This window comes from Solanum lycopersicum, chromosome 7 (assembly GCF_036512215.1).
Source record: "Solanum lycopersicum chromosome 7, SLM_r2.1".
Classification (NCBI taxonomy): Eukaryota; Viridiplantae; Streptophyta; class Magnoliopsida; order Solanales; family Solanaceae; genus Solanum; species Solanum lycopersicum.
The window spans coordinates 3,506,377-3,531,663 of NC_090806.1; the positions used below are offsets into that span (position 1 = coordinate 3,506,377).

General features: G+C 35.8%; 4 protein-coding genes across 11 annotated transcripts; 2 read left to right on the plus strand and 2 right to left on the minus strand.

The window, feature by feature from the left end:
- Positions 1 to 572: 572 nt before the first annotated feature.
- LOC101251596 (uncharacterized) lies at positions 573 to 3,675 on the plus strand. The gene is made up of 5 exons (XM_004242661.5): positions 573 to 1,089; positions 1,722 to 2,483; positions 2,576 to 2,655; positions 2,870 to 2,941; positions 3,130 to 3,675. Exons 1-5 carry the CDS (start codon positions 757 to 759, stop codon positions 3,434 to 3,436), a joined length of 1,554 nt encoding a protein of 517 aa, XP_004242709.2. The 5' UTR covers positions 573 to 756; the 3' UTR covers positions 3,437 to 3,675.
- A 458-nt stretch (positions 3,676 to 4,133) lies between these two features.
- LOC101251898 (uncharacterized) lies at positions 4,134 to 11,378 on the minus strand. 2 transcript variants are annotated; one of them, XM_069299864.1, is made up of 7 exons: positions 10,982 to 11,158; positions 9,750 to 9,918; positions 8,444 to 9,379; positions 8,191 to 8,364; positions 6,126 to 6,268; positions 4,925 to 5,035; positions 4,134 to 4,802 (listed from the first exon to the last, which is right to left on the minus strand). In XM_069299864.1, exons 3-7 carry the CDS (start codon positions 9,377 to 9,379, stop codon positions 4,721 to 4,723), a joined length of 1,446 nt encoding a protein of 481 aa, XP_069155965.1. In that variant the 5' UTR covers positions 9,750 to 9,918; positions 10,982 to 11,158; the 3' UTR covers positions 4,134 to 4,720. The 2 variants fall into 2 exon arrangements, with proteins under 2 accessions (XP_069155965.1, XP_004242710.2); XM_004242662.5 differs by lacking the exon at positions 9,750 to 9,918 and having other exon boundaries at positions 10,982 to 11,378.
- A 2,952-nt stretch (positions 11,379 to 14,330) lies between these two features.
- LOC101252197 (110 kDa U5 small nuclear ribonucleoprotein component CLO) lies at positions 14,331 to 20,836 on the plus strand. 7 transcript variants are annotated; one of them, XR_011221938.1, is made up of 12 exons: positions 14,331 to 14,601; positions 14,852 to 15,605; positions 16,992 to 17,060; positions 17,147 to 18,340; positions 18,486 to 18,584; positions 18,659 to 18,817; positions 18,917 to 19,002; positions 19,079 to 19,277; positions 19,681 to 19,791; positions 19,886 to 20,092; positions 20,182 to 20,359; positions 20,617 to 20,836. XR_011221938.1 is itself a non-coding variant. In XM_010324964.4 (11 exons), the coding sequence occupies exons 2-11, from the start codon at positions 14,865 to 14,867 to the stop codon at positions 20,278 to 20,280; spliced, it is 2,964 nt and encodes a 987-aa protein (XP_010323266.1). In that variant the 5' UTR covers positions 14,331 to 14,601; positions 14,852 to 14,864; the 3' UTR covers positions 20,281 to 20,563. The 7 variants fall into 7 exon arrangements, 3 of the variants coding, with proteins under 3 accessions (XP_010323266.1, XP_004242711.1, XP_010323265.1); XR_011221937.1 differs by having other exon boundaries at positions 14,402 to 14,577; positions 20,505 to 20,836; XR_011221936.1 differs by having other exon boundaries at positions 14,451 to 14,606.
- A 309-nt stretch (positions 20,837 to 21,145) lies between these two features.
- On the minus strand, positions 21,146 to 24,926 carry LOC101252501 (probable protein phosphatase 2C 27). Its single transcript, XM_004242664.5, has 4 exons — positions 24,454 to 24,926; positions 23,049 to 23,249; positions 22,143 to 22,354; positions 21,146 to 22,049 (listed from the first exon to the last, which is right to left on the minus strand). The coding sequence occupies exons 1-4, from the start codon at positions 24,631 to 24,633 to the stop codon at positions 21,491 to 21,493; spliced, it is 1,152 nt and encodes a 383-aa protein (XP_004242712.2). The 5' UTR covers positions 24,634 to 24,926; the 3' UTR covers positions 21,146 to 21,490.
- Between the last annotated feature and the right edge of the window lie 361 nt (positions 24,927 to 25,287).

A 25,287-nucleotide genomic window follows, 5' to 3' on the forward strand; every position in this document is an offset into this window, starting at 1 on the left:
GGGATTAACAATTGTAATTTCTTATTAAAACTATGTGATTCCTAAAATTTATGCACATCATAATATTCAGATACGAATTTACATTTAGATATGTTAATCTTAATAGAAATAGATAAAACCATAGAATATTTTGAAAATAAAATATCCTTGAATGAATATTGTGTTAACAAATCGTAACATAGATTTAGACAATTAAATGTTAAAACGGTTATTACTTCAAATAATTTGTGATTATTCAAGGTAAAGAAAAATCAAAAGTGTATATATCAAATAACTAAAAGTTAAATATATGTAGTTAAATATCACAAGAACTAAAACTAAAATTTACACATAACAAAAAGAACTAAAAGTATTTTTTGATTTTGCATTCGGTGTTCAATACACACATTTAAGCCCACTAAATGTAAATTTGCGCGATTCTAACCCGAAACCTCTGATTAAAGATGAAGAAACAGTGTTGGTAATCCTAATTAATATGAACACACTAACTTGTAACTAGAAAAATGAAACGCCGTCGTTTGATGTTACATCCCAACGTTTTAAAACTCCCAACGGCTAGTTTTTTTTCCACTGACCGTTTGAATGGAAAAAAACTTCAAACTTCAAACAAAAAGCCTCTCACCATTATCAGCAAATCATAAACACAAGAGAAAAAAATCACATTTAAATACAAAAAAACTAGGTTAAATTCTCAAATCAAAAAAAAAAAAATCTCATTTGTAAAGAAAAAAAAAGCTTCTTTTTTGATTTTCAAGAATGGTTTATTCATACACACCAACATACTATAGCTCACTCCATGATTCAATTACTTCTCTTTGCAAAACTATTCTTCCATTTCCGTTCAAGAAAAGGCGAATACCTGCGATTGCAGCTGCTGAGCAGAGGTTATCGAAGCAACAATCGGATAATATTAAATGGCAACAAGAATCTTTTCATCAGATTCTTAACTTGATGGGGCTTTGTAAAGAAGGGATCTTGGCTGAATCTGAAGTTTCTGCTTTCAGATCACATCTTCTCGATACGCTTATCGCGTCTCCTGCTGATTATGAACATTCTTCAATCTTGAGGGATAAGTTGATCTTCTTGCAGGTGAATTTCCCCTTCTTTTTTTTCTTTGTTTCATTATGTGTCAATTCTTGAAATTTGTGTCATTTGGTGGAGGGATTGTTGATAAGCTCAATTTATTTGTAATTTTCCAAATTGAACTGAATTTTCATCATTTGGGAATTGGGGTTTATCTATTTGTTGTTTTTTCATATAAAGCTTGACCTTTTCTAATGGTTGTTCCTCTTGAAGGAGTTCATGTCTAAGTATTCAGCTTTTAGGAGTTTGGGGTTAAAGTTTTGTTGTTTTTCATGTAAGAGATGAGGTTCTATCGAAAACAATTTACCTCCGACTCAGGGGTAAGGTCGGCATAGACTCTACCTTCCTCAGACCCCACTTTGTAGGACTATAATGGGTATGTTGTTGTTGTGTTTTTTCATGTAAGGGCCGAGGGTCTATTGAAAACAACATATATCTAAGGTTAAGGTCTGCGTACACTCTATCTTCCTTACTCTTGGGTATGTTGTTGTTACATTTTCCAAATAAAAGTGAAATTTCAGCTTTTGGGAGATTTTTGTTTTTTCTTTGTTCTTTTGGTTGTTTGTTTTTGTTTTTATAGATTCTTGATTTTTCCTGTAAAGCTTAAATTTTTATATGGTGGTGTTTTCTTCTTGAAGGAGTTGTTGTATGCAAAATGTATATCAGAGGAAGAGTATCATTCATCAAAGAGGCCATTATTGCAAAGGCTAGCAGTTCAAGGAGCTGAGATTGAGGCAAAACATGTTGTAGTTGGATCAAAGAGAGAAACTACAGATGATGAGTGGTCTGTTATAGATTTGAAGGATGAAAAATCTAATCTTGGCAAAGAGAATTCGATATCGAGCTCGAAAGATAAGCAAAAGCAAACTTCTTCAGCTATTAAGGAGCAAATCAAAGGGGCTGCTTCAGTTTTTAGCTTTGCATCATCCAAAAAGGAAAGAGGGATACTTAATCCAGTTAGTGAAAATTGTTTTGAGAGAAATGAATTCGCAGAGTCGACAGAGAATCCCTTTTGGAATACTCATTTGAGAGAAAAAGATAGTGAAACTAAGTCTATTTTGATGGTGGAGAGCTTGCCTAATGAACCTGTGAAAGTGAAGAAGCTAAAGAAACCTTTCAAGGCACTGTTTGGTGTTGATGATCAACATCGCGGTGAGCCTGAATCTGAAGGAAAGTCGAAATCAGGAGGGAAGAAACAGTGGGGATTTGATGGATTCAAGAAGTGGAAGAAGAATGATTCTGAGGATGAAACAGCTCCACTGTCACTTGATGAGAAGTCGGACGGTGGAGCTTACTTAGGTCAGCTTGTTGCTGAACCAATCGGAGAAGGTCCAGACACTAAGCAGATCAAAAGAAAGCTGCATCCTAATGGTGCCCCCTCGGATTTCTTTGTCGATAAGGTCTCTCATTCATACACATGCACAATCATTTATTCTTTAAAACCTCTCTATGATACTAATCTGAAATTGTTTTTTTTGTTGCACCCTTAAAGGTTTTAGGAGACCGTATCAAGAAAGAGCTATCACGAATTCAAACAGAACTTGGTGCCAAAAATGCAAGTGTTGAGTTAACGTAAGCTAAGAACATATTCTTGTCCTTCAATTTCTGTTACTATCACAGTTTCTTGTACTTCGACTATCGTATTATTCTGTTATAGTACTGTTCTGTTACTATCTGTTGTTGTCGGACCACACTTTGTGGAACTATACACTGTGTATATTGTTGTTGTTGTACTCTTTCTTGTTGATTGGATTTTACTAAACAGTGGTGTATCTTCTTACATCAGAGATGATCAAATTGAAGCAATTTCAACTAGGCTTCCAGTTGACAAGGCTGATCTAGAGAAGTTCTTCCCTAAGTAAGCACACTTTGTACTTAAACACTTGCAATTTCAAAAGTCGTGTAACATCCTATGTTGCTCGAACTCAGAGAAACTGTGTTGTTCGAGCATTTTGAAGAGTCTGAGCAAACATAGGCAAAATGAGTTATAATATACATCACATCAGATTAATTGTTCTGTTCTTGTTTCCTTGATGACATTTTCAGAAAATGGTGTGATCAATATGGATTCGTCGTTTTGGATGTTGTAAGAAAGGAATTCAAGAACCATGTTGGAGGAAACTCAAAAGTTGTAATTACCAAAGAGGAGAAGCAAAACTCAAAAAGATGGACAACATTTGATGAAGATGATTATGATGATGATGAAAATTGCCATCCAAATCTTTTTGCTCCACAACAACATCATCATACATTTCATTCTACACAAACCAAAAGCTTGAAGAATGGTGGTCAAGTTTATGTTAATAGTAGCATTGACAAGGGACTAAAATATAATCCTTTCTTTGATGTTTAAGAGAGAGTTGAAAGAAAGAAAGAAAGAAAGCTGAGAGCTAATCAGCTTCTTTACTTATTTATAGTTAATGTTAATAGTAGCCATCTATGTTCTTTTATTGGCACTACAAGACATATATTAGTTCCATTTGTGAGAACCTTAAACATGTGTTTAGACATTAATGTAAAAAAAATCATCTTTGGATGGTTTTTTCTTTTTACTTTTTATGCTGCAATTTTATTGAGTAATATCTTTGTTTACCATCTTTGTTCGAATTATATTAACCTTTTCAGAAATCATATTTCTAAATACTATGAGAAAAGAACAAAACTCCCTATAAAATCACCCCGGGAATGAGCCTTTTAAAGTGGTCCTTGTTGATTCACGCGAAATTCCTATTTTGGTCAAGACATAAACTAGTGATGCTTTCATTTCAGGCTGCTGCATGAGTATGTGGTGCCCTAAAACTTAGCCAGATATGAAGAAATTACTCAGCCTTTTTCTCTCTAGCTAACTAAAACTTAGCCATAAACAGTGGTACTTGTACTCGACGAATCTTCATCATTCTTTTTAGAACGGAGTGATATTGTAAAAAAATAAAAAATGATTGCTGAGATGACCTTAGCAAAGATATGTATATTGTGTATATTATCTCAAGATGATCAAACAAAAAAGAAGCAATGAATTTTAATTGCAGGCAAGACAGACAAGCCAGATCTTTGCTATGAAAGTTTCCACTAAATAATTATAGAAATAGATTTGGAACATTCCCTATTTCATATATTATCTAATGAGAATCCATATGAAAATTCACCTATTTCCTAAGGCCACCACCAAGTTAGTGGCATCTGCATTTGTAATTTTTCCCTCAATGAACATTAAAATGTGCCTTCTTGACATCAACAGCAACAACAAGGGTACATTGCAGAGCGAAAGCTGCCATATACATCTGTACAAGCTCTCCACAAAATTGTATGGGGGCAAAGTCGAAAATGAAAAAAAAAAAACAAAGAGGAAGAGGGCCCTTATTCTCTCACATTGCGTTGAGAATAAGGGAAAGGTAAAGGAAGAAAACTGAACTGATCCTTCCATGTTCAACGTGCCCCGATAGGTGATATAACCCTTCCTAGCTCAAGATGCTTCGGGAAATAAACACCGTTAAGAGGAGCCTTCAGTATCCCTTCAGAGGTCATAGGATACTATATATAAATAGCAAAATTTCTTGTTAAATTATGGAGCCAGGTTTTAGCGAGGCGTCCCTTTTCCCTCTTCCCCTCTCTTTCTCCCCAGTGTATACTAGATACATCAAAGAGGAAGTGCAGCTGAGTTAGAAACTGAACTGTCAACAAAAGCATTTCGTACATCTCCTCTGCAAAGTGGACATACACTGCGAAAAACACCATGTTAGTAAAGGACAAAGGTGTATCCTCCTTTAGTACCATTCTCTCTGTCGTGATGAGAGAACAGAACTAATGTGTAAATCAAGAGATAGATGCAGTTTCATGTTACCCATGTATCTCTTTGAGCCATTTATCCACACATACTAAATGAAACTCATGGTGACAAGGTAGAACTCGTATTTTATCTCCTTCCTCGTACTCGGACAAGCATATGTGACACCTACAAATGATGAAAGTTGAAACATCAAAGAGCGATAACTTGTTTGTCATACAAAAGTACCGCACGACTACATCACATCAATTTCCAGGTAAAGAGAACAAAATCCCATCTGCTTGAAGTCATAACTTATTATGGCACAGACTGGTTTTAACTCGTTTTCATATAACGCATTCCTTCTAACTCATGTTCATTCACCTACTATTTTAATTAGTTCATAGAGAGAAGTGCATTTTTCTTAATAGATGTTCGTTCAAAAAAACTTTGACCCCTTTCCTTAAAATAAAAAGGGAATTCCTCTTAACAATTGAGGTATATAAATTTATACTAAGCTATTATTAATGTGATATCTTCTAAACCAATTATAGCAAATTATTATTTAGAACACTTTCTACCAAATTCAGTGCCTAATGAATCCAAACATTCATCTCTAAAATGTCAAAAGGGTATATGAAATTGAGATGGGGGCATAATATGCACAGTTTTACAGGTACACAGAATGAAAAATGAACAAATAGTTCACCAGTAACAAAATGTTCTCTGTACAAAGCAACATTAATAATATTTTGTTCGTTTTTCATTTTTTTATATTACCTAACTCAAAAGTATCAAGGCAACACTGAAAAAACCATGATAAAGGAAGTGTCCATGAACAGAAAAGTACTTCTATTAGGCAAAGGACTATTTAAGACAAAGCCAAAACACTCCGGGGTCATTTGGTAGGACGTATTAGAGAATCTTATATATGTTTTAGACATTGTAATATTTGATCCTTTGTGTGGTAGGAACCGTAGGATTTTCAGCTTATGTATAACTAATACATAGCAAAACATAGTATCAGTAATACAAGCGCTATTAATACATGGATAAGTATGGTTAAAGAAAAAAGTGCCTTTAACACACCAAACCAACCAGTGAATGAGAAATAATACATATGCATAACTAATTCCAGCATTACTAAAAAAAAATAGAGCAAACAGTGCCTTCCTCTTCATATGACAAAAGAGAAAACACCCCAGGACAAAGCAGGAGATAGCTTTCATCCTATCTCTTCATTTCTCCTACCAAAACACAAAGGGATGGAGAAACTTACTGTAAAACATTGTTGCTAGTATCTACTTCCACTGGTTTTGAGAAACTCTTCACTGGGAATGAGTCCACAACTGACTCTGGAGCTGGAAGTGATAGCACAGATAAGGACAACGACATAGGTTGACGATGTATTTCATCCAGTACCTGCAATTTGTCCTTAGTGTCAAAACAGTGACAGTTTCCAATAATGAATGAAAACCAGAGATAAAACATGAGGTTCTTTCAAAAAACAAATATAAATGTATTTCTAAAACATGCAAATTAAGGGTTTTAAGGTCAATACAACAAGCACTGAGTATTATATATAGCAGTGTTGACAAAGGCATGCTTAAGCCCTGAAGCGAGGCTCAAAACGTGTTGAACGCTTCCCTCGTTTGGTGTGCGCTTCAGTGTCCCCATCAAAGTTCTAAAGCATACTTTTCCTTACCAATGAGCCTCTTTTAAGGAGGCAACACTAAACAATTGATATTTCACTTTATCATAATCTTTCAATTTCTTTGTTCATATAGTTCTCATTCATGCTTATAATTATTAGTCTTGGACTAACTAACCATATATATTTGTATTTTTTCTCCTTTTGTGCCTTTTTGAATTAAAGCACCAACGGACCTTAGAGCTTTTTTCTAGCTTTGCTTTTGATAACATTGATGTATAGCAACAGCTCAAGCAGACTTAAGGCAGATACTTATCTAACAAACACTAGCTTCCTCTATCCCACTTCAGTGCCCTTTACAGAGGAAGCTTTTAAAGACGCACAACATGGAACAATTTTATAGATATACAACTTACAGTTTTTTGGAGGGACCAATGGACCAAGACCTGAATGGAATGTATCATGCTATATATATATCACTAAAGAGATGATTATTAGATAATTCAAGTGGTGTTCTTTAGTTCTTGCTCAAAATTAAAAAATGTCCACCTCTTGGGCCCAAATAAGAATGCTGACAGCGAAGAACATTCTTTCTTTCAATGAAAGCAGTCGTGAGTAATAATAATAATAATATTTTTATCTTAATTGCCCTATATAAAGCTCATACAGCAATTCAGTGCTTTCTTCGAACAGTTATTTGAGAAGGTCCAAGCAAGATATAATCAAACTCTATAACACTCGATACTTATCAACAAAGAAAGAAAAGACAAAACTTTGTAGCGCTCAATAATATCAACAATGGTAAATTTATTTGTTAGAAATAGCTGATTGTTCGCACTTCGTACGAAGCCACCATTTACCAAAACCCAGCTTTTAAAAGTGAAAATGACCAAAAAAGCAATAAGGTAAATGGGGCTTGAAGCGAGAACCGAAAAGTGAGAAGCAAGTGTATGCTTCTTTGAAGTGAAATGCACAATTATGGGAGATAGAAAAGATCAAACATCTATGAGGGTGTGGCCCTCATGGTCAATGAAGTGGAAGGAGAATTATGAGGTGCACGCCTTAGTATGGTAAAAATTAAATTTTGCACCTGAAGGTGTGATCATCATGGTCAATGAAATGGGAGGAGAATCATGAGGTGCACACCTTAGTGCCTAATCAAGATAAACTAATGGGAAAATGAGGTGCACGCCTTAGTGCCTCGCCTACACTAAAGTACCGCCTTCGTGAGGCAAAACCCCTCACCTGAGCTTCTTTAAGTTTCAGAGCTTAAGTGTGCCTCAAATAAGTTGTTGACAATACTGCTTAAAACAGTGTCTTCCCCGTTCAGAGTTTCCTATCTCTAAGTCCCGGAGAAATTTTTCCACGTGGTGGAACTATAAACTTTTGGACATCCCAACAGATTTTGTATGCGGCAGTAATAAGTTTTACAAAGCACTTGGAGCACAAACTATGAGCAAACAATGGACTGCTTGAGCATTTAACGGACAAAACTGTTCCGCATATCAAACATCAGAGGCGGATGTTTATGGGTTCCTACTGCAACATCTAATTAATATACAATAGTAATTGGATTCACAAACAAAAGCTAATGAGTCTCTGTGAACCCATAAACTATACCCTACATCCGCCACTGTTAAACATTGTGGAGAAGCCATAAAGAAACTAAAAAAGTTGCATCATGAAAAGTTACCTCAAACAATGCCTCAGCAAGCATAACTATTCGGGATATACTTGCACGACTGCCAGATTCTCGACTCATTAAAATTGTCTCACATGTACATGGGCCATCTGTGTGAATCCCACTTGGACAAGTGACACTTCGATGATCACTAGCAATAAGACCAGCAGGAAGTCTTTCCCACATCTGTGAAGAGATAAACCAGAATTTAGTCGAGCAGCAATCAGACTTCTCACAGCAGAAAAAATAAAATAAATCACATCACCTCAGATCTGGAATGCCGTCGCCGTTCATTCCGACTTCCATTTGATGGAAAATTTCCTCCAGACCCCTCATGAAAGGAATTATCACTAAAGTCCAGCAATAACCTGTCATGAGCAGCAATATCATCTGAATTATCATTTGTAAAACGAAAGTTACGAGGATCAGCACGCCTCCTAGGACTTCTCCTTGAAAAAGAATCCCAAAAAAGTCTTCTACTATTTCGTCTCGCTTCACGACTACTAATTTCAGCAGGAATATTAGAGAAAAAAGTGGGAGAGGCATTTGCCATGTCAACATGAAGTGCACTTCCATCTCTTACACCCTCTTCCCTGTCTGACACCAGAAATTCAAAACCTGAAGGTGGTGTATCCTGACGCATATCATCTCCCGCCAAATGTGGCGTAACTGAAGAATCCGAAAGAACTGATACAGAATCAGAATTATTGAAGATAAGAATTTCATTTGTGTGGTTTGCAACAAAATCTTCACTTGATGAAGACTCTCCATTTCCATGAGACAATGGACTGCTAGAATGAGAGTAACCGGCAAAAACTTGAGAGACATCTACATTCACTGTAGTGGCGACATTATTTACAGCATCATCCTCTGCCCTTCTGTTTAAAGAAAGTGGATAGCGAAATGATCGGTCATCCTGAGATGTACTAGCAGTTTCACCATGTTTACGTCCAGAATTATATTGAGTGACTAATTCCATGTCTTTGGTTGAGTTTTCTCTTCGATTACCTCCCTGAACATTGGTTGAAGCGTCTTCAGATGTAGATTTTTCACTATTTACCAGATTGCTTGCAGATGAAGCTCCACGTTCAGCTAGGGAGGGAATAAAATCAGGTGAAGGGTCCTTCTCAGAGTTTTGGAGCTTTCCTGTGTCAGCATGTTCTGCAGAATCCACCAGCATTTCAGCTGGATCTTCTTCCATCTATAGAGTAACAAATACAAAATATGGATTGAATTTAAGCACCTAAAGTACTGACTCTACGTCAAACGTCTTGTTGAAGATATTAGTACATAGCTTAAGAGACAGTTTATGAGAGTACAAGACCAAAAATATCAGCCTGTTACTAGATTAAACACTTCTTTCAAGATAGAAAAGAGCATAAAATAAATACTTGAAGGACACAGTTAGTAAATAACAAAAATCAACCTAAATTCGTAGGATATCTAACATAGTACAGACAATACATGTGAAAAATAAACCAAGAAATACCACAATTTTACATATAATCAAGAATTTTCCTGACGGCCTTAGAGTAAGACATGGAAATTTAAGTGAATTCACCCAAACATACCTATAAGAAACAGAGCCTCCCACTCACATAAGATAATTCAGCACCGAAGTCTCTACTCTCCCACAATCTAGATAACTGCAGCAGGAGATTCTTCGAGGGCTGTTAGATTGATTCTCATATTTGCCGACTACTATTTGATATCCATACTATTGGTACCAATGAAAGACACCTTAATAGAGATGATCACATCAGTGTCAATTTCTTTACTAAACTCATTTCTTATTCGCTTTTAAAGTGAGGTTAAGCACGGATGACAATGAGAAATACCAAGCAACAACGGAAGTGCACTATTGTATGGACTATAGCTAGGAATTCTACTTTAGCAACCTAAGATCTAAGAGTAGAAAAGATCACTTCGTGGAACCAATCTGATCGACTAAACAAAATCTCTCTATAGCATAACTCATGAATTTAATCCTAGACCGCTGATGTAATAGAATCAGGAAAACATAAAAGCAGCAATGTCAACAGCACAATGCTATGTCAACTTCAAACTCAGGTAAACAATCTTTTGTTGTTCAGATAAATAAAAACCATTAATATCCTTGTTTCCGATGACTGCATCTAAACTTCATCAAAGAAAACCAAATACACTATATACGTCCCAGTTCTCCCCACCCTCCCGTATCCTCCTTCCTAGCAAAGCCAAAACAGACTATCAAAGTAACAATTCTCTGAATATTATCTCATTAGCAAAACATCTAGCAAGAACCCAAGGGAGCGCAACCTAGTGGTCAATAAAGTTGATTGAGAACTATGAGGTCTTAAGTTCAAATCCAGCGCCAAAGATCAAAACATTAGGTGATTTCGTCCCATCTTTCCCAGCCTTGGTTGACGAGCAACCCGATACCTGTATTTGTGGGAGGTAAGCAGGTATCCTATGGACTTAATCGAGATATATGCAAGCTGGCCCCCACACCACGATTATCAAAAATTCTAGCAATTTCGTTACCCATTTTCCATTCTGTGCATGTTAACCTTAGGCAAAACTAATTTTCCCTGATTCAATTGAATATAAATGCTAGAAATAAGCCCTATAAATCATAACCATCAAAGGGGCTATCATAAAAAAACAAAATTCAAATTCTGGGTATATCATCAAAATTCATAATAATCCCAATACACCATAAAAAACAAATCTTGAAATTGCAATCGAAAATATAAAAACGAACAATCCATCATTACATTACATTTCCAAACAAAACAACCAAATGGGGTTGTTGTTTTTTTACCTCAAGAACTGAACGACGAGAAGATGGAGAAGCACCACATATAAAAATGGATGCAAATAATCTTTTTGTTCGATTTGAACGACTTGAGCGTGACCCCAAACGACTACTCCCAGAACCCATTTTGATTTTTTGAAATCAACAACTCCTTTTTCCTCTTGCAAGAAAGAGAAATGGAGGGGTGGAGGGTGAAAGTGTAATGGAGGTCTTTCTTCTATTTTGTAGGTTGGAATGTCACTCTCCCATTTTCAAGTTCTTCAAAATCAAGAATCCATTTTTATTTTTTACATGTTTTTTTCCCCTTCTTTTTTTTTTTTTTTGTGAGGCACAAGACAAAATGGTGTTTTTCTTTTTTTCTTTTTGAGGGAAAATAAATTTTTGTTTTTTATGATAATGACTTGTGACTATCAAATTGATTTTGTGGTTAGGACCTAATATTGAATGTGATGGTTGTAATTAATTCATTTGTGGGAAAATGTTAAAAAGTATAGTAAAAAATCTTGTGTATGAGAATCTAGAATGTTATGATGCTAGGACCAAGTATGATGTTGACTTTTTGATAAAATTTAAAATCATAAATTATGTAGGTGTATTTTATTTTTAAAAAAAATTAACATTAATTTTGAAATAAGAATATCAATAGTTTGGAGGATCTAATCTATAAATATTTTTTAAATTTTAAAAATGGGTTCAGATTATTTTTAACGAAAATTCATAAAATTTTAAAAAGGATTAAAGTAAAATGCATGTTCAAAAATAACTTTACTTTATTTATCGAGTATCGATCTTTATATGTGCTAAATTGTTATTGAATCAATATGATATTAACGATTATGCATTAGTTAATCAGTTCATATGAAATTTGAAATCATAAAAGGAGTAGCTTTATATGTATTTTACTGGTGACTTCTGAGTTCTGATCCTCCAATATGAACTCATTGAATATCATTGTTATTGTCGAAAAAGTATACGATTAGTATACGATGGCAATAATAGCTGAGGTGAGTAGTGCATGGAAACAAATGTTATGGGACAAAGGAATTTAAAGTGGAGCAATATTATTGTTTAGGACGGAGGAGCAACGAATAAAATATGTTGACGAATTATTGATTTATATGACATAAAAGTTAGACAATCTGTTTTCAAATAGATAATTCGTTGTTTATAAAATTCTGATTGTCATTCCTAAATCGTTCATATAATAATTCGCTACCAATAGTTCAAAAATACCTTTTAATTTGAACTATCAATTTATGAATCACTTTGAACACACATAATCATTATTACTATAACACCTCAAGAGTTAAAAAAAAAAAAAAAAAAAAAAAAAAAAGATAGTGCAGAAAATAAGTTTGAGATCAATTTTATGAATCTGACAATGAACCATGGGAAGTCCTACAAATCGTAGATACGGAATCGTAGATCCATGGTAGAGTTTTGGAACAAAAAATCAAGTTTAAATATCTCATTCGACGGATAACCAGGACGACCCATTAACCCTTGTAAGAGTAGTAGATTGATATTGTAGGTTAATCCTAGACTTAGTGAAAAATTGAGGGTTATGTCGAAGGTTGATGTCTACGGACCATAGGGAAACCTACGAGCTGTAGACACGTTTCATCAAGAGATGGTCCAATTTTAAAGTTTCTAAACTTTTCTACGGTTGACCAGTATAGTCAGTAAAAAATCCTATGAAAACATAGGTCCAAACTGTAACAAGGGGCCAAGAATTATTTTTTCAAGGAGCTTTTGAATTTTTTCCCAAGTGAGTAATGCCTAACTAGGTTGTTTGGTCCTAATCCCAAGTCTTATATAAGATTCTTAAGCCTTAAAATCACTCATTCTAAATCATTCTCCTAAATTCTCTCTAAGTTCATCCCCTTCAAACTCCCTCATTCAAGAAAGAACAAAATGGGGTTTTAAGCACGGAGGACTCAAATTCACCATAGCAATAAGAGTTTGAACTCTAAGGTATGCTAGTATTCACTTATGAAGTATTTTCCTCTATAGGGTCCCTAATTCTCCAATTTTACAAGATTAGATTCTCGATTCAAAGTTAGGGTTTTATTCGATCTTCATGAATTCTTTTCAATTGTGATTTAACTAATGATTTTCGATCTTTTTAAGCGTCAATTGAAGTAATTATATGTTTTTGAGTTGAATTCATATAAACTCATGATCCATGATTTTAAGACTATGATCATATGATGAGACTTGTGAACTATGAAAGATGAATATATGAAGATATGCATGTTCTTTATGAAATTGATATAAATGATTTAAGGATGCTTTCGGAGTAAAGTATCAAAGTTGTTGCTGTTGTCAAAGGTTTTCTCATATACTACTAAGAACATGACTGTAGAAGAATTTTCTTACAAAAGGATTCATAAGGTTGAAAGAAATTGTCACTTAAGTTGAAACAAAATTAAGGAGATATTCTAAATGAACTTTATCTTAGATTGATTGTTTAATATAAACTCATGATCCATGATTTTAAGACTATGATCATATGATGAGACTTGTGAACTATGAAAGATGAATATATGAAGATATGCATGTTCTTTATGAAATTGATATAAATGATTTAAGGATGCTTTCGGAGTAAAGTATCAAAGTTGTTGCTGTTGTCAAAGGTTTTCTCATATACTACTAAGAACATGACTGTAGAAGAATTTTCTTACAAAAGGATTCATAAGGTTGAAAGAAATTGTCACTTAAGTTGAAACAAAATTAAGGAGATATTCTAAATGAACTTTATCTTAGATTGATTGTTTAATATTTTTACTTAGCACCGAAATATTGAGATAGAGGCTCTTCCGTTAGAGAGTTATGAAATCATGCTAAAAAGGACTTCACATGACATGCAATGACCAAGCTATATCATAATATAAAAGGGTTGGAAATCACAAAGTCAGAATCATGTTATATGCAAGTTAAACATCTTATAGAATACTTGTGAAATACTTTTATAACATGGAACCCAATTTCTATCCCACACTGCTAGATGTATGCTAAGTTGCTTGTATAGGACCGGAGTACTATATACTATGTTACGTCTAGGAGAGTACTGCAATCAGGGATAGAATACATAATCTCAAATAACTTTTGCAATCCTTAACCACTATACTAAACCTTCAACTTGTGTCAACACTTACATATATATATATATATTAAATACGATACGTATGTATACACAAAAATTTCATAAGTAACGCCTATTAGCGCTGCTTTTGTAATACATATCGAGAATTTTTTTATCCTCAAAAATGTAGAAGTATTTTCTTTTCGGAACATAAAAAGATACATTATATCCAAGCGTATGTTAAATTCAATCGCAATTGAAACAGCGTGAATACAATATCTGATTTTAGTGGTCAGTTTCTTGAAAATAATCAAAGCCCAATTATTTTGGGCTTTGGATCCAAGACGGTTCCAGATCCACATTTAGGCCCAAATTAGAAAACTGGAAATTGAAAGAAGCTTTGTTCCCCAAACACTGCAAGCAATAAGCTTAGAGCTCCTTGAAAACTCGAACCACCGTTGCGCCGCCGCCCTCCTCCCTCCTCCGTCGCTGTTCCCGGCAGTTGTTCGAGTTACCGGTACTCTTCTCTTCGAGTTAGTAGGTTAGGTACTTATCTTTCGTTTCGTTCTGCATAGTTCATTCCTTTAAACCCTATTATTTTTAGCAGCCTACAAATGTTTGTTTGTTGTGGTTTAACAATGAAATGTTTCGACTGATATGTTTTACCTGTGCATAATGCTCCATTTTTCGGCTAAGTTTCGTTTGTAAAATTGTGTTTTTTGTGTAGCTAAGTTTTTGATTTGAATTAGTTGAATAATTAATAAGGTGAGTGAATTATTTTGCTTAAGCAGGTAGTAAATAGCCATGGATGATAGTTTATATGATGAGTTTGGGAACTATATTGGTCCTGAAATAGAGTCTGATCAGGAAAGTGATAGGGAAGAGGAAGACGATGAGCTGCCTGATAGGAGTGATGATGAGAGAGCTGTATCTGATGATGAGCAGCCTGGTGCTTCAAATGGATGGCTTGCCACTCAAGATGATATTGACATGGATAACCAAGTTGTTCTTGCTGAAGACAAGAAATACTACCCAACTGCTGAAGAGGTTTATGGTGAAGAGGTTGAAACGTTGGTCATGGATGAAGATGAACAGCCACTTGAAATGCCAATAATTAAACCAGTGAAGAATCTTAAGTTTGAACTTGGGGTGAAGGATTCGTCCACTTATGTATCGACTCAGTTTCTCTTAGGTCTGATGTCAAACCCAGCATTGGTTAGAAATGTTGCTCTAGTGGGACACATACATCACGGGAAGACTTTGTTTATGGATATGCTGGTGGAACAAACACACCATATATCTACGTTTGATCAGAATAGTGAGAAGCATATGAGGTATACAGACACAAGAATAGATGAGCAAGAGAGGAGGATATCAATTAAGTCTGTCCCTATGTCACTAGTCTTGGAAGACAGCAATTCAAAGTCTTACCTGTGTAACATTATGGATGCTCCCGGCCATGTCAACTTCTCCGATGAAATGACTGCTGCTTTAAGACTTGCTGATGGGGCAGTTTTGATTGTTGATGCAGTTGAAGGAGTGATGGTAAGTTCATTCACATTTCTATGATTAATTCACTTGCAAATGATAGCCTAGTAGCATAGAGGATGTTTGGATTGGCTTATTTTTGGTGATTTTAAGCAGAAATAGTTTTGAAGCACTTTGTAGTATTTGGGTAAGATAAAAAAAGTACTTTTAAGCCAAAATAACAAAAATAATGCAGAAGCCAGAAGTTAGGATTCTTAATTTATGACTTGTGCTTATAAGCCCATCCAAACAGTATCTAACTTGTTTCAGAGCATGAGGCGAAGTTCTTATAGGATGCCAGAGCCCAGAAGGTATTGCCATCAAACCATATGCTTCTAAAAATTGGTTTTGTTCTATATGGATGGTGACCTTGAGTTATCAGCCTCCTTGTATGTGGTGGAGTTTGTGAGTTGCATCCGAATATGCATATGGTTTTCTACTTGTACTTATACCATGCTGACTGCAGACAGTATATCGAAGCAGATCTATCCTGGAAAGACGAGTTATATTCCTTGGGATGACTCTACTGTAATAGTAGCTAGTCTTTATACATAATAAGTTAGTAAATTTTATTTCTCTCCTGCAGCATACAGTACAGTGATTCTGAATTGCCAATCTTGCCATCTGCTGGAATATAGACATTGTTGTGGGAATCACATAGCTGCTAGATAAGATCTAACAGGTGTCTTCACGACTAATTAATCAAGTAAAGAGTACTAAGCCTCCACAAAAGAGAGTAACAGCACACATGTCTACACCTTAGTTTCAAATAATGTCTACACCTTAATTTTAAACATGAATGAAGCACGATTTACATTTGGAAAAAATGTCGGAAGTATCATCAAATAGAAATTGGTACGATGTATAAAACAATGTTTCAAAAATATCTTTTTCTTAATGCAAGGGAGTTTGGACTGTAGAAGTTTAAAGCAATGTATAGAGATTTAAATAGCCTGATAAAACATTCAACAAACGGAGTGCCTTATTTTTTCATATACTATGTTGTCTTGTGCCCAATGGAGAGTGGGACCCTTTAAACTAGCTGGTATGTGGGGCCGATTGTATAGAACAATGGAGGTCGTTTGAAATAGACAAGATTCAGTGGTGTATGCACGACATGGTGATTATCACTTGCTGCTGATGTAAGTTGCTTGCTATGTGTTCTCTGGGAGGCTTTGCAGCTTAAGGAAATGTGTTATCAAAGTTTTGGGGATCATATGGGGTATTGTGGGTTTTAGTTGGATTAAGTTAATCAGGTAGGTGAGCTGGGTGTGTTATCTTCTTTTTTGTTTTCATATATGGAAGCCGTATTTGCTACAATTGAGTTCTATCTAGACTTTAACTGGTATATGTTCACTGAATAGATAGATCACTTACATTTTTTCCTTGTGTCATTGGTGACAGGTAAATACAGAAAGGGCCATTAGGCATGCGATTCTAGAACGTATTCCCATTGTTCTTGTAATCAACAAGGTACATTGTATATCACATAAAACTGGTGAAGATTCAAGTAATGTTGAGACTTTGTTACCTCTAATAATTTTTTATTGTCCCTTTAGGTTGATAGATTGATAACTGAGCTTAAGTTGCCCCCGAAGGACGCCTACTTCAAACTAAAGCACATAGTTGAAACTGTCAACAGTCAAATTACAGCTGCCTCGTCCACCGCTGGAAATGCACAAGTAATTGATCCTGCATTAGGGAATGTCTGCTTTGCAAGTGCAACAGCAGGATGGTCATTCACTCTGCAGTCATTTGCCAAACTGTATGTTAAGCTTCACGGAATTGCATTTGATGCAAACAAGTTTGCTTCGCGGCTTTGGGGGGACTTCTACTTTGATCCTGATACAAGAAGTTTCAAGAAGAAACCTCCTGCAAGTGGGGTTGAAAGATCTTTTGTTCAGTTTGTGCTTGAACCTCTTTACAAGATTTATAGCCAAGTGATCGGAGAGCACAAGAAGAGTGTTGAAGCAACCCTAGCGGAACTTGGGGTGACACTAAGCAATGCAGCTTATCGTCTAAATGTAAGGCCTCTGCTGAGGCTGGCTTGCAGTGCTGTATTTGGAACTGCCACTGGGTTTACTGACATGTTGGTTCATCACATCCCTTCTGCTAAAGCTGCTGCAGCTAGGAAAGTGGAACACATATACACGGGTCCAAAGGATTCAGCAATTTACAAAGCAATGGAAAATTGTGATTCTGCTGGCCCGTTGATGGTTAATGTGACGAAGCTGTATCCGAAACCAGATTGTAGTGTTTTCGATGCTTTTGGTAGGGTTTACAGCGGGGAAATAATGACAGGGCAGACGGTACGCGTTCTTGGTGAGGGCTATTCACCTGATGATGAAGAGGATATGACTGTAAAAGAAGTTACAAAGCTGTGGGTATATCAAGCTAGATACAGGATCCCCATAAGTAAGGCTCCTCCAGGTGCATGGGTTCTGATCGAAGGAGTGGATGCTTCAATCATGAAAACTGCTACTCTTTGTAATCTGGAATTTGATGAGGATGTATACATATTTCGCCCTCTTCAGTTTAATACTCTTCCTGTGGTGAAAACAGCTACTGAACCTTTGAATCCTAGCGAATTGCCCAAAATGGTGGAGGGGCTTAGGAAAATCAGCAAGAGTTATCCTCTTGCAATCACAAAGGTTGAAGAGTCGGGTGAACACACGATATTAGGTACTGGTGAATTGTACCTAGATTCTATAATGAAGGACCTTAGGGAGCTTTACTCCGAGGTGGAAGTGAAGGTGCTTTTATAACTTTCTCTTCTGTACTTGCCTTTGTCAGTTCTTTACTTATTACAGGAAAAATACAAACTTTATTGATACTTAGGACTCCTTTGTCAAACTCAACTGATCTTATGGTTCTTTTTGTTGTGTGCGCAACATTCAGGTGGCTGATCCAGTTGTCTCATTCTGTGAAACTGTGGTGGAGTCGTCTTCAATGAAATGTTTTGCTGAAACACCTAACAAGAAAAATAAAATCACTATGGTCAGTTGTTAAATTTTTTATCTGCACAAGATGAGAAAATTGCTTTCCTCCTTGCTTACTTCTGTTGCTTGTAGATTGCTGAACCTCTGGAGAGAGGGCTTGCTGAGGACATCGAGAACGGTGTTGTGAGCATCGATTGGCCTAGAAAGAAACTAGGTGAATTTTTCCAAACCAAATATGACTGGGATCTTCTTGCTGCACGGTCTATTTGGGCATTTGGACCCGATAAGCAGGTCAGTTGTTACATAGTTTTGATCACCAGTTAGCTGTTCTGAACTTCCGCTAATGGTTGCTTATATCCTTTAGTTGAACACTTGGAAATATATTTGCAGGGACCTAATATCTTATTGGATGATACACTCTCAAGTGAAGTGGACAAGAGCTTGTTGAATGCTGTTAAAGATTCTATTGTTCAGGGGTAAGTTGAATTTCGTAGTTTTGTGGTTTTCCCTGATCCAGATGCTGGACTAACAAAATCAACAAAATGTCAATAGGTTCCAATGGGGAGCTCGGGAAGGACCCCTTTGCGATGAGCCCATTAGAAATGTTAAATTCAAGATCGTTGATGCGAAGATTGCACCGGAGCCGTTGCATCGTGGAACGGGTCAGATTATTCCAACTGCACGACGTGTAGCCTACTCTGCTTTTCTTATGGCAACACCCAGACTTATGGAACCTGTGTATTATGTGGAGGTATACTTTTTGTCTTGAACTTTTTGTTTATTTGGTAACATTTTCGTGATTATTTCTTTACTAATATCTTCGGATCACCTATATAAATAAAGGAGGCGAGACAGGTTTAAAACTGTACCTATGAGCTGTGTAAAACACACTATTTTACGTGTTAGAGCTGCTGCTTTATGCCCCATATATTAGAACAAAGTGAACAGCGGAGCTGTCACAACAGGATATTAGTGACAGTCCTGCTGGATTTATACTATGTTCAAATTGACAGGAAAAGTACAAATGTTGAGCCTTGGTTAGGTTATAAATTATTTACAGAAATATGGGTATAAAATCTCAATCAATATTTTTTTTTTAAAAAGATGTTTTTCTTATGTGAAACTAGGGCTAACTTTCTGATGTCTTGCTTCAGATCCAAACGCCCATGGATTGTCTCTCTGCTATATACACCGTGTTGTCACGTAGGCGTGGACACGTTACTGCTGATGTTCCTCAACCTGGCACCCCTGCCTACATTGTCAAGGTTTGATTTTAAATATCTACAGCACTTTCAAATATTGATATGATGTTTTCATGTTATAGCATCAGGAATTCTCATGTGCGCACCTCTTTGTCAGGCATTTTTACCCGTTATCGAGTCCTTTGGTTTTGAAACGGACTTGAGGTATCACACCCAAGGGCAGGCGTTTTGTCTTTCAGTATTTGATCATTGGGCTATTGTCCCCGGGGATCCTCTTGACAAGAGCATCGTTCTACGACCACTGGAGCCTGCTCCAATCCAACATCTGGCTCGTGAGTTCATGGTGAAGACAAGGCGTAGAAAGGTATACATTTCTTGCAGGGTTAAATTGAGTTATTTACCATTGAGGTTTTTGGAACAACGGTTTGATAAATCTATCCCTTTTCTTTCCAGGGAATGAGTGAAGATGTGAGCATCAACAAGTTCTTTGATGAAGCTATGATGGTGGAGCTTGCGCAGCAGGATGCTGATCTTCACCTGCAGATGATGTAGATATGTGGTTGTGATGGTTCTGTATTTGTGCTTTAGGTGCATTCCTTTGTATGTCGAGTTGCAAACAGCCTTTCGAAAGGTATTAGATCACTGAGCTCCCTGAACCACAATATTTCAACGTAAATTAGCCCAGGTTTCTGAATGCTCAAGTGTAGTGAATGACTGGTTAGCAGTTCAAATTCTTACTCTATCCTTTTTTCGCATCTTCTTTGTGTAAACTACAGATTGAGCTCTTGTCCACGCTACCAGAACTTCCTTTTCTTATATATCTATTTTAGTGGAATTGAAGGCGCGCACTGAGCATCAATGTTAAAGTCATCTTCCTTTGACGTGTAGGTCATAGTTCGAGCTGTAGAACCAGTTATTGATGCTTGCAAGTTAGACAACCTTTTTTTTAAGGGGAATTTTGTAATATTTGAACACGATTGTGGATGAGAGTGTCATACCATTGATTTATTTTTGGTTTAAATGAACATTGAAATATGTATTCTATAGTAGGTATTCAACTCCAATAGAGAATTGAATGGAATGAAAGGTAAAATAGTCATTTTACTTATTTTGCATCTTCAATGATATTTGAAAGTGTGTCCACCATAACTTGAAACACAAATTTAATTCTATGTAGCACTGGTTTCACATATGAAGCGACAACCCCTTGCATCGCGATGAATTGAGCGTTTTAGTATTTAAAGAAGTGAACATCAAAGGAGAATTCAGGATATAAGCTCTCTAAGCTCAACTTTATTTATTACAATACAAGTACTAATTCATATATAAATGTGTTTTTTTCACTGAAAGTACTAGATTCGGATGAACTTTCATTTAACCATTCAAAGCAACTAAGAATGCTGGCAATTACATAACCTTTGTTATGACACTAAAAAAGTTGGATCAAACCAACAATTCAATTTCTGTCTCACCAGAAGGTGTTTGAATTTCCCTTTAGTCAGGGAATCATACAATGGAAGAATATTGTTTAATATATGTACAAAAATTTAGCTCAACAGGTTGCTCCTATGTCCCTTAAGCTTTATTTCGTCTTGGATTTTTAGGTTAAAATGGGAGAATTACAACAAGAAGAAGATAAGTTTACCTCTGATTCTGATGTCTTTACTAAGTTGTCCAGGAGTAACCAAGTGATCGTCATTATCGCTGTTGTTTAGGTGGATATGTTTGTAAGCTGCCAAAATTGATATCGAACGTTGCAGCTCTAGTCTTCAAGCAAAGATCGTAGATTTGCAAGTCCCTCGGCGGATATACTTTTCCTTATTCTTGATCTTTGAAAAACAACTGGAGGTGGAGGCTCGGAGTGAAAACAGACCATGACTACTGTTAAGTTGTCTATGGCACCGCGTTTTTTGGCCTCGTCTATCATTTCCTTGCAGCATCTCTTTACATTGTTATGGTCCTGCAGTCTCCTCCGAGCAAAATCAACTGCATTTTGGCTTCGGAAAACATCCCATATCCCATCACTACCGATGATCAGGAACTCGTCCTCCTTTGTCAATGTCAGCAGTTTCAGTTCAGGTTCAGCGCTCAATGGTCCGCCCTTCTCAACTTCCTTCAATCCTTTAATATGCCAGTTACCTAAAGCCCGGCTCACGCCTAGCTGTCCATTCAAATAGCCATCATCAACAAATCCACCTACTGACTCAATGCGAGTTCTTTCAGTAACACAACAAGGTCTGTGGTCCCTTGACATTTCTATAGCCAGTCCACGTCGAGATACAACTGCTCGACAATCACCAGCATTGGCCACAAGAAGTGATCTGTTCATATGATACAACACATCAGTAAAAAGATTTTGATCAAAGTGGCTACTCTTAGCGTAATGAGATGACTTAGGTACAGGAATAACTTACCTTCCAAATATCATTGCAGTGAGTGCAGTAGTGCCGGAGGACAAGGCTGAGTCAACATAGCATGACTTGGCAAAGGCAGCATCCGTCTCTGCAAAAGATCTTGTGACCACTTTCTCAAGTTCCAGGGGAAAATCAGCATCCTCGACAATGATCTTTGGTAAGTAATCACGAACAAACTGTGATGCTCCTTTCCCTCCATGTCCATCAAAGACCTGTCATTAGAACCATTAGCATTAGGCATCATCAGACTAAAAATATTTTTTAAAAAAACAAAGCCTCCTCCTACGAAAAGAAAAAAAAAAGAACTCAATTTCATTCTAATCCATACAAATTTGACGGAAACAACAAAGGAAACAATGGGACATGGTCGTACGCAGGAGCTAAGATATGCATTTAGGGACAGCAGAAGTTCAATTTTTGGTGCTCTACCGACTGCTGTTCACTAGGTTCATTCCAAGACTACCAGAAGAACAACACCTTTGCGATTCTACAGTATTTTTCGGTTAGATTATATACTCCTAAAAATTTTAAGAGTTGTATTTTGCTTCAACTTGGGAGAAATGCGGTCGCTTGAATTAGTGTTTCATACTTTTCTTTGATAAGAAATACTTATAATTCTTCGGTCTACTTGAAAATACTTAAAAGTATCTTCAGCATAGTATTTGCAACATCATGACGAAAGAAGCACCCGTATGGTGAAGACATATGCCCCATCTTACAACTCCGATGAGTAGGGCACTCTAGTTGTGTCTACTATGTAGCGTTAATCTTTTTTATGCGTACTTCCTATGTTCACAAAGTAAGAGCTAAGCTGAACTTTACTGAGAGTTTAATTCAGCCTAAAAGTATACAGAGTAATAGTCAAAGAGTGACATATATGATGGTCAATGAGGTTAACGAACTTACTCCATAGAAAGAAATAGCATCCTCACCAAGTATATTAAGGCCAAAATTCTTAGCTAGGTCCGCAATACAGATGTGAGTGTCTTCCATGTCAAGGCGACCTCCAATATCAGACCAATCACCCGATCTAAGGGCCGGGAGGAAATTACTCAACAGTATTTGTTTCCGATCTGCAATAGTTGTGTCTTCTGAAATACTTTCCAGCTGCAGAAAAGGAAAGAAATTAATTGAAGCAAAGAGATGGTTTGAATTCAAGCAACAATCAGCTTCGATGATGTGACAATAGAAGTGAACTTCGTGCCAATTCTCTGTTCAGGAAGCTAAGCAGCATGACTGTAGTCGCATGAGTTTGTTAGAAACACCAAATCAGTGCTAATGCAAACTCTAAACCATTAGCTACAAATGCTGACAAACGAAAAGATTCTAGTTGGACGATATAAGACACATCTTGAAATTATTTTTTCAGAAGATCACATTTACTTGCTATAAACTTCAAGAGAACTAAATTTGAAACCCATGATATAGAAAGTGCAACGGATTTAATGGTAAGCACTCAAAGGTTGAACTCATCGAATTTAAATCACAGATCACCCTTGATACACACACAGACACAGAGAAAAAGAAAGTTTGGGGAGCAAACAGTACACAAAAAGAGATTAATAACCACATCTACACAGTACTGTCCTTAAGGCATAAAAATACCATAAATATCAAATCTTTTAATAGTACCAACCAATAAAAGTCCAAATTAACCAACACTTACAACACAAAAAACCACTTATACCAATCAACATCCATATACAAACCAAAAAAGTCTTCCCCAATTAACTCAAAAAGAATACAATCAATCAAGACTACATAAAAACTCAAAAGTATTGATTATTGAATCCATCAAGTTTAAACTATGGATCACCTCTGCATACACACATAACAGACACACAAAAGTATATCAGCATGATATCAAATCATCAAATGAAGAAAAGACCAATAACCATAGCTTTAAGTACTGTTCTAAAGCATAAGTACACCATAAAAATCAAATCTTTACATAGTATCAACCAATAAAACTCCAAATTGAACAAACACTAGTATCAACCAATATAACTCCAAATTGAACAACAGTCTTAGAACTATTAATACCAATCAACATCCATATACAAACCAAAAAAGTCTCCCCCAACTAACTCAAAATAGAATACAGTCTAATAGCCAACCAACCAACTGTGTTAGTACACCATAAAAATCAAATCTTTAAACAGTATCAACAACCATATTCCAAACTAACCAACATTTATGACAGCAAAAAAAGAAAAAAGAAAAAACTAAAACCAATCAACACCCATATACAAAACCAACAAATTCTTCCCCAAAACCAAATATTACAATTAGAAAAAAAAAGAATCCTTACTGGGAATGAGTTTCTCATGACAGAAGGACTAGAAGAAGTAACTTTTCCACAATTCTCATTTTGGGTATGTTGAAATTCAGCCTCAGAATGTAAAGATTGGTTCTTGAAATTGTCATCAGTGTTGGAAATGGCCAAATTTTCCATACCCTCATTCACTTGCTCTGAATCTTGAATACACATGTTACTAGTTATTACACAAATTTAATAGGGGCAAAAAAAAAACAAGAAAAAAATAGTAGAATATTTGGAGGAAGAAGAAGAATGGGTTGTTTTTATCACTTTTAGTTTGAGCAAGTTGTTAGTATTGAAAGGAATTGGGAGAAAGTGAGAATACATATGTGTGGAAATTGTGATGAAAGAGAAGATTCTTGGGAATATGTTAGCAATGGGGTCATAAAAAAAAAAAAAGTTGTAATTTACTTCTCCATTTCCATTCAACCACAATTTTAAAAATAGATTCTTTTGTAAAAATCGAGAAAAGTATTGAAAATATCTTTAAATTTAATGAGAATCTGACAGATAGGGATATTCGTGGTTTAATTTAAATTGATTATTAATTAAAACATAATTAAATTAATTTTTAAATTTCTAAAATCAAACAATAACTGTCAGTTTAGTTCGATTCTTTTTTGTTTCTTTGGTTTGAAAGTAATAAAAACATACGTATTTCACAGATATCGATACTTAATATATAAACAATCAACAAGAAAGTTGGTGTTGATTCATTTAAGCAATACTAGAATTTTACTATACGAACAAAACGATTTAACTTAAGAAAAAATGTGACTATATTATGTGAGATAGTGTAGAAAAAAACTAAAATAATGAATATTG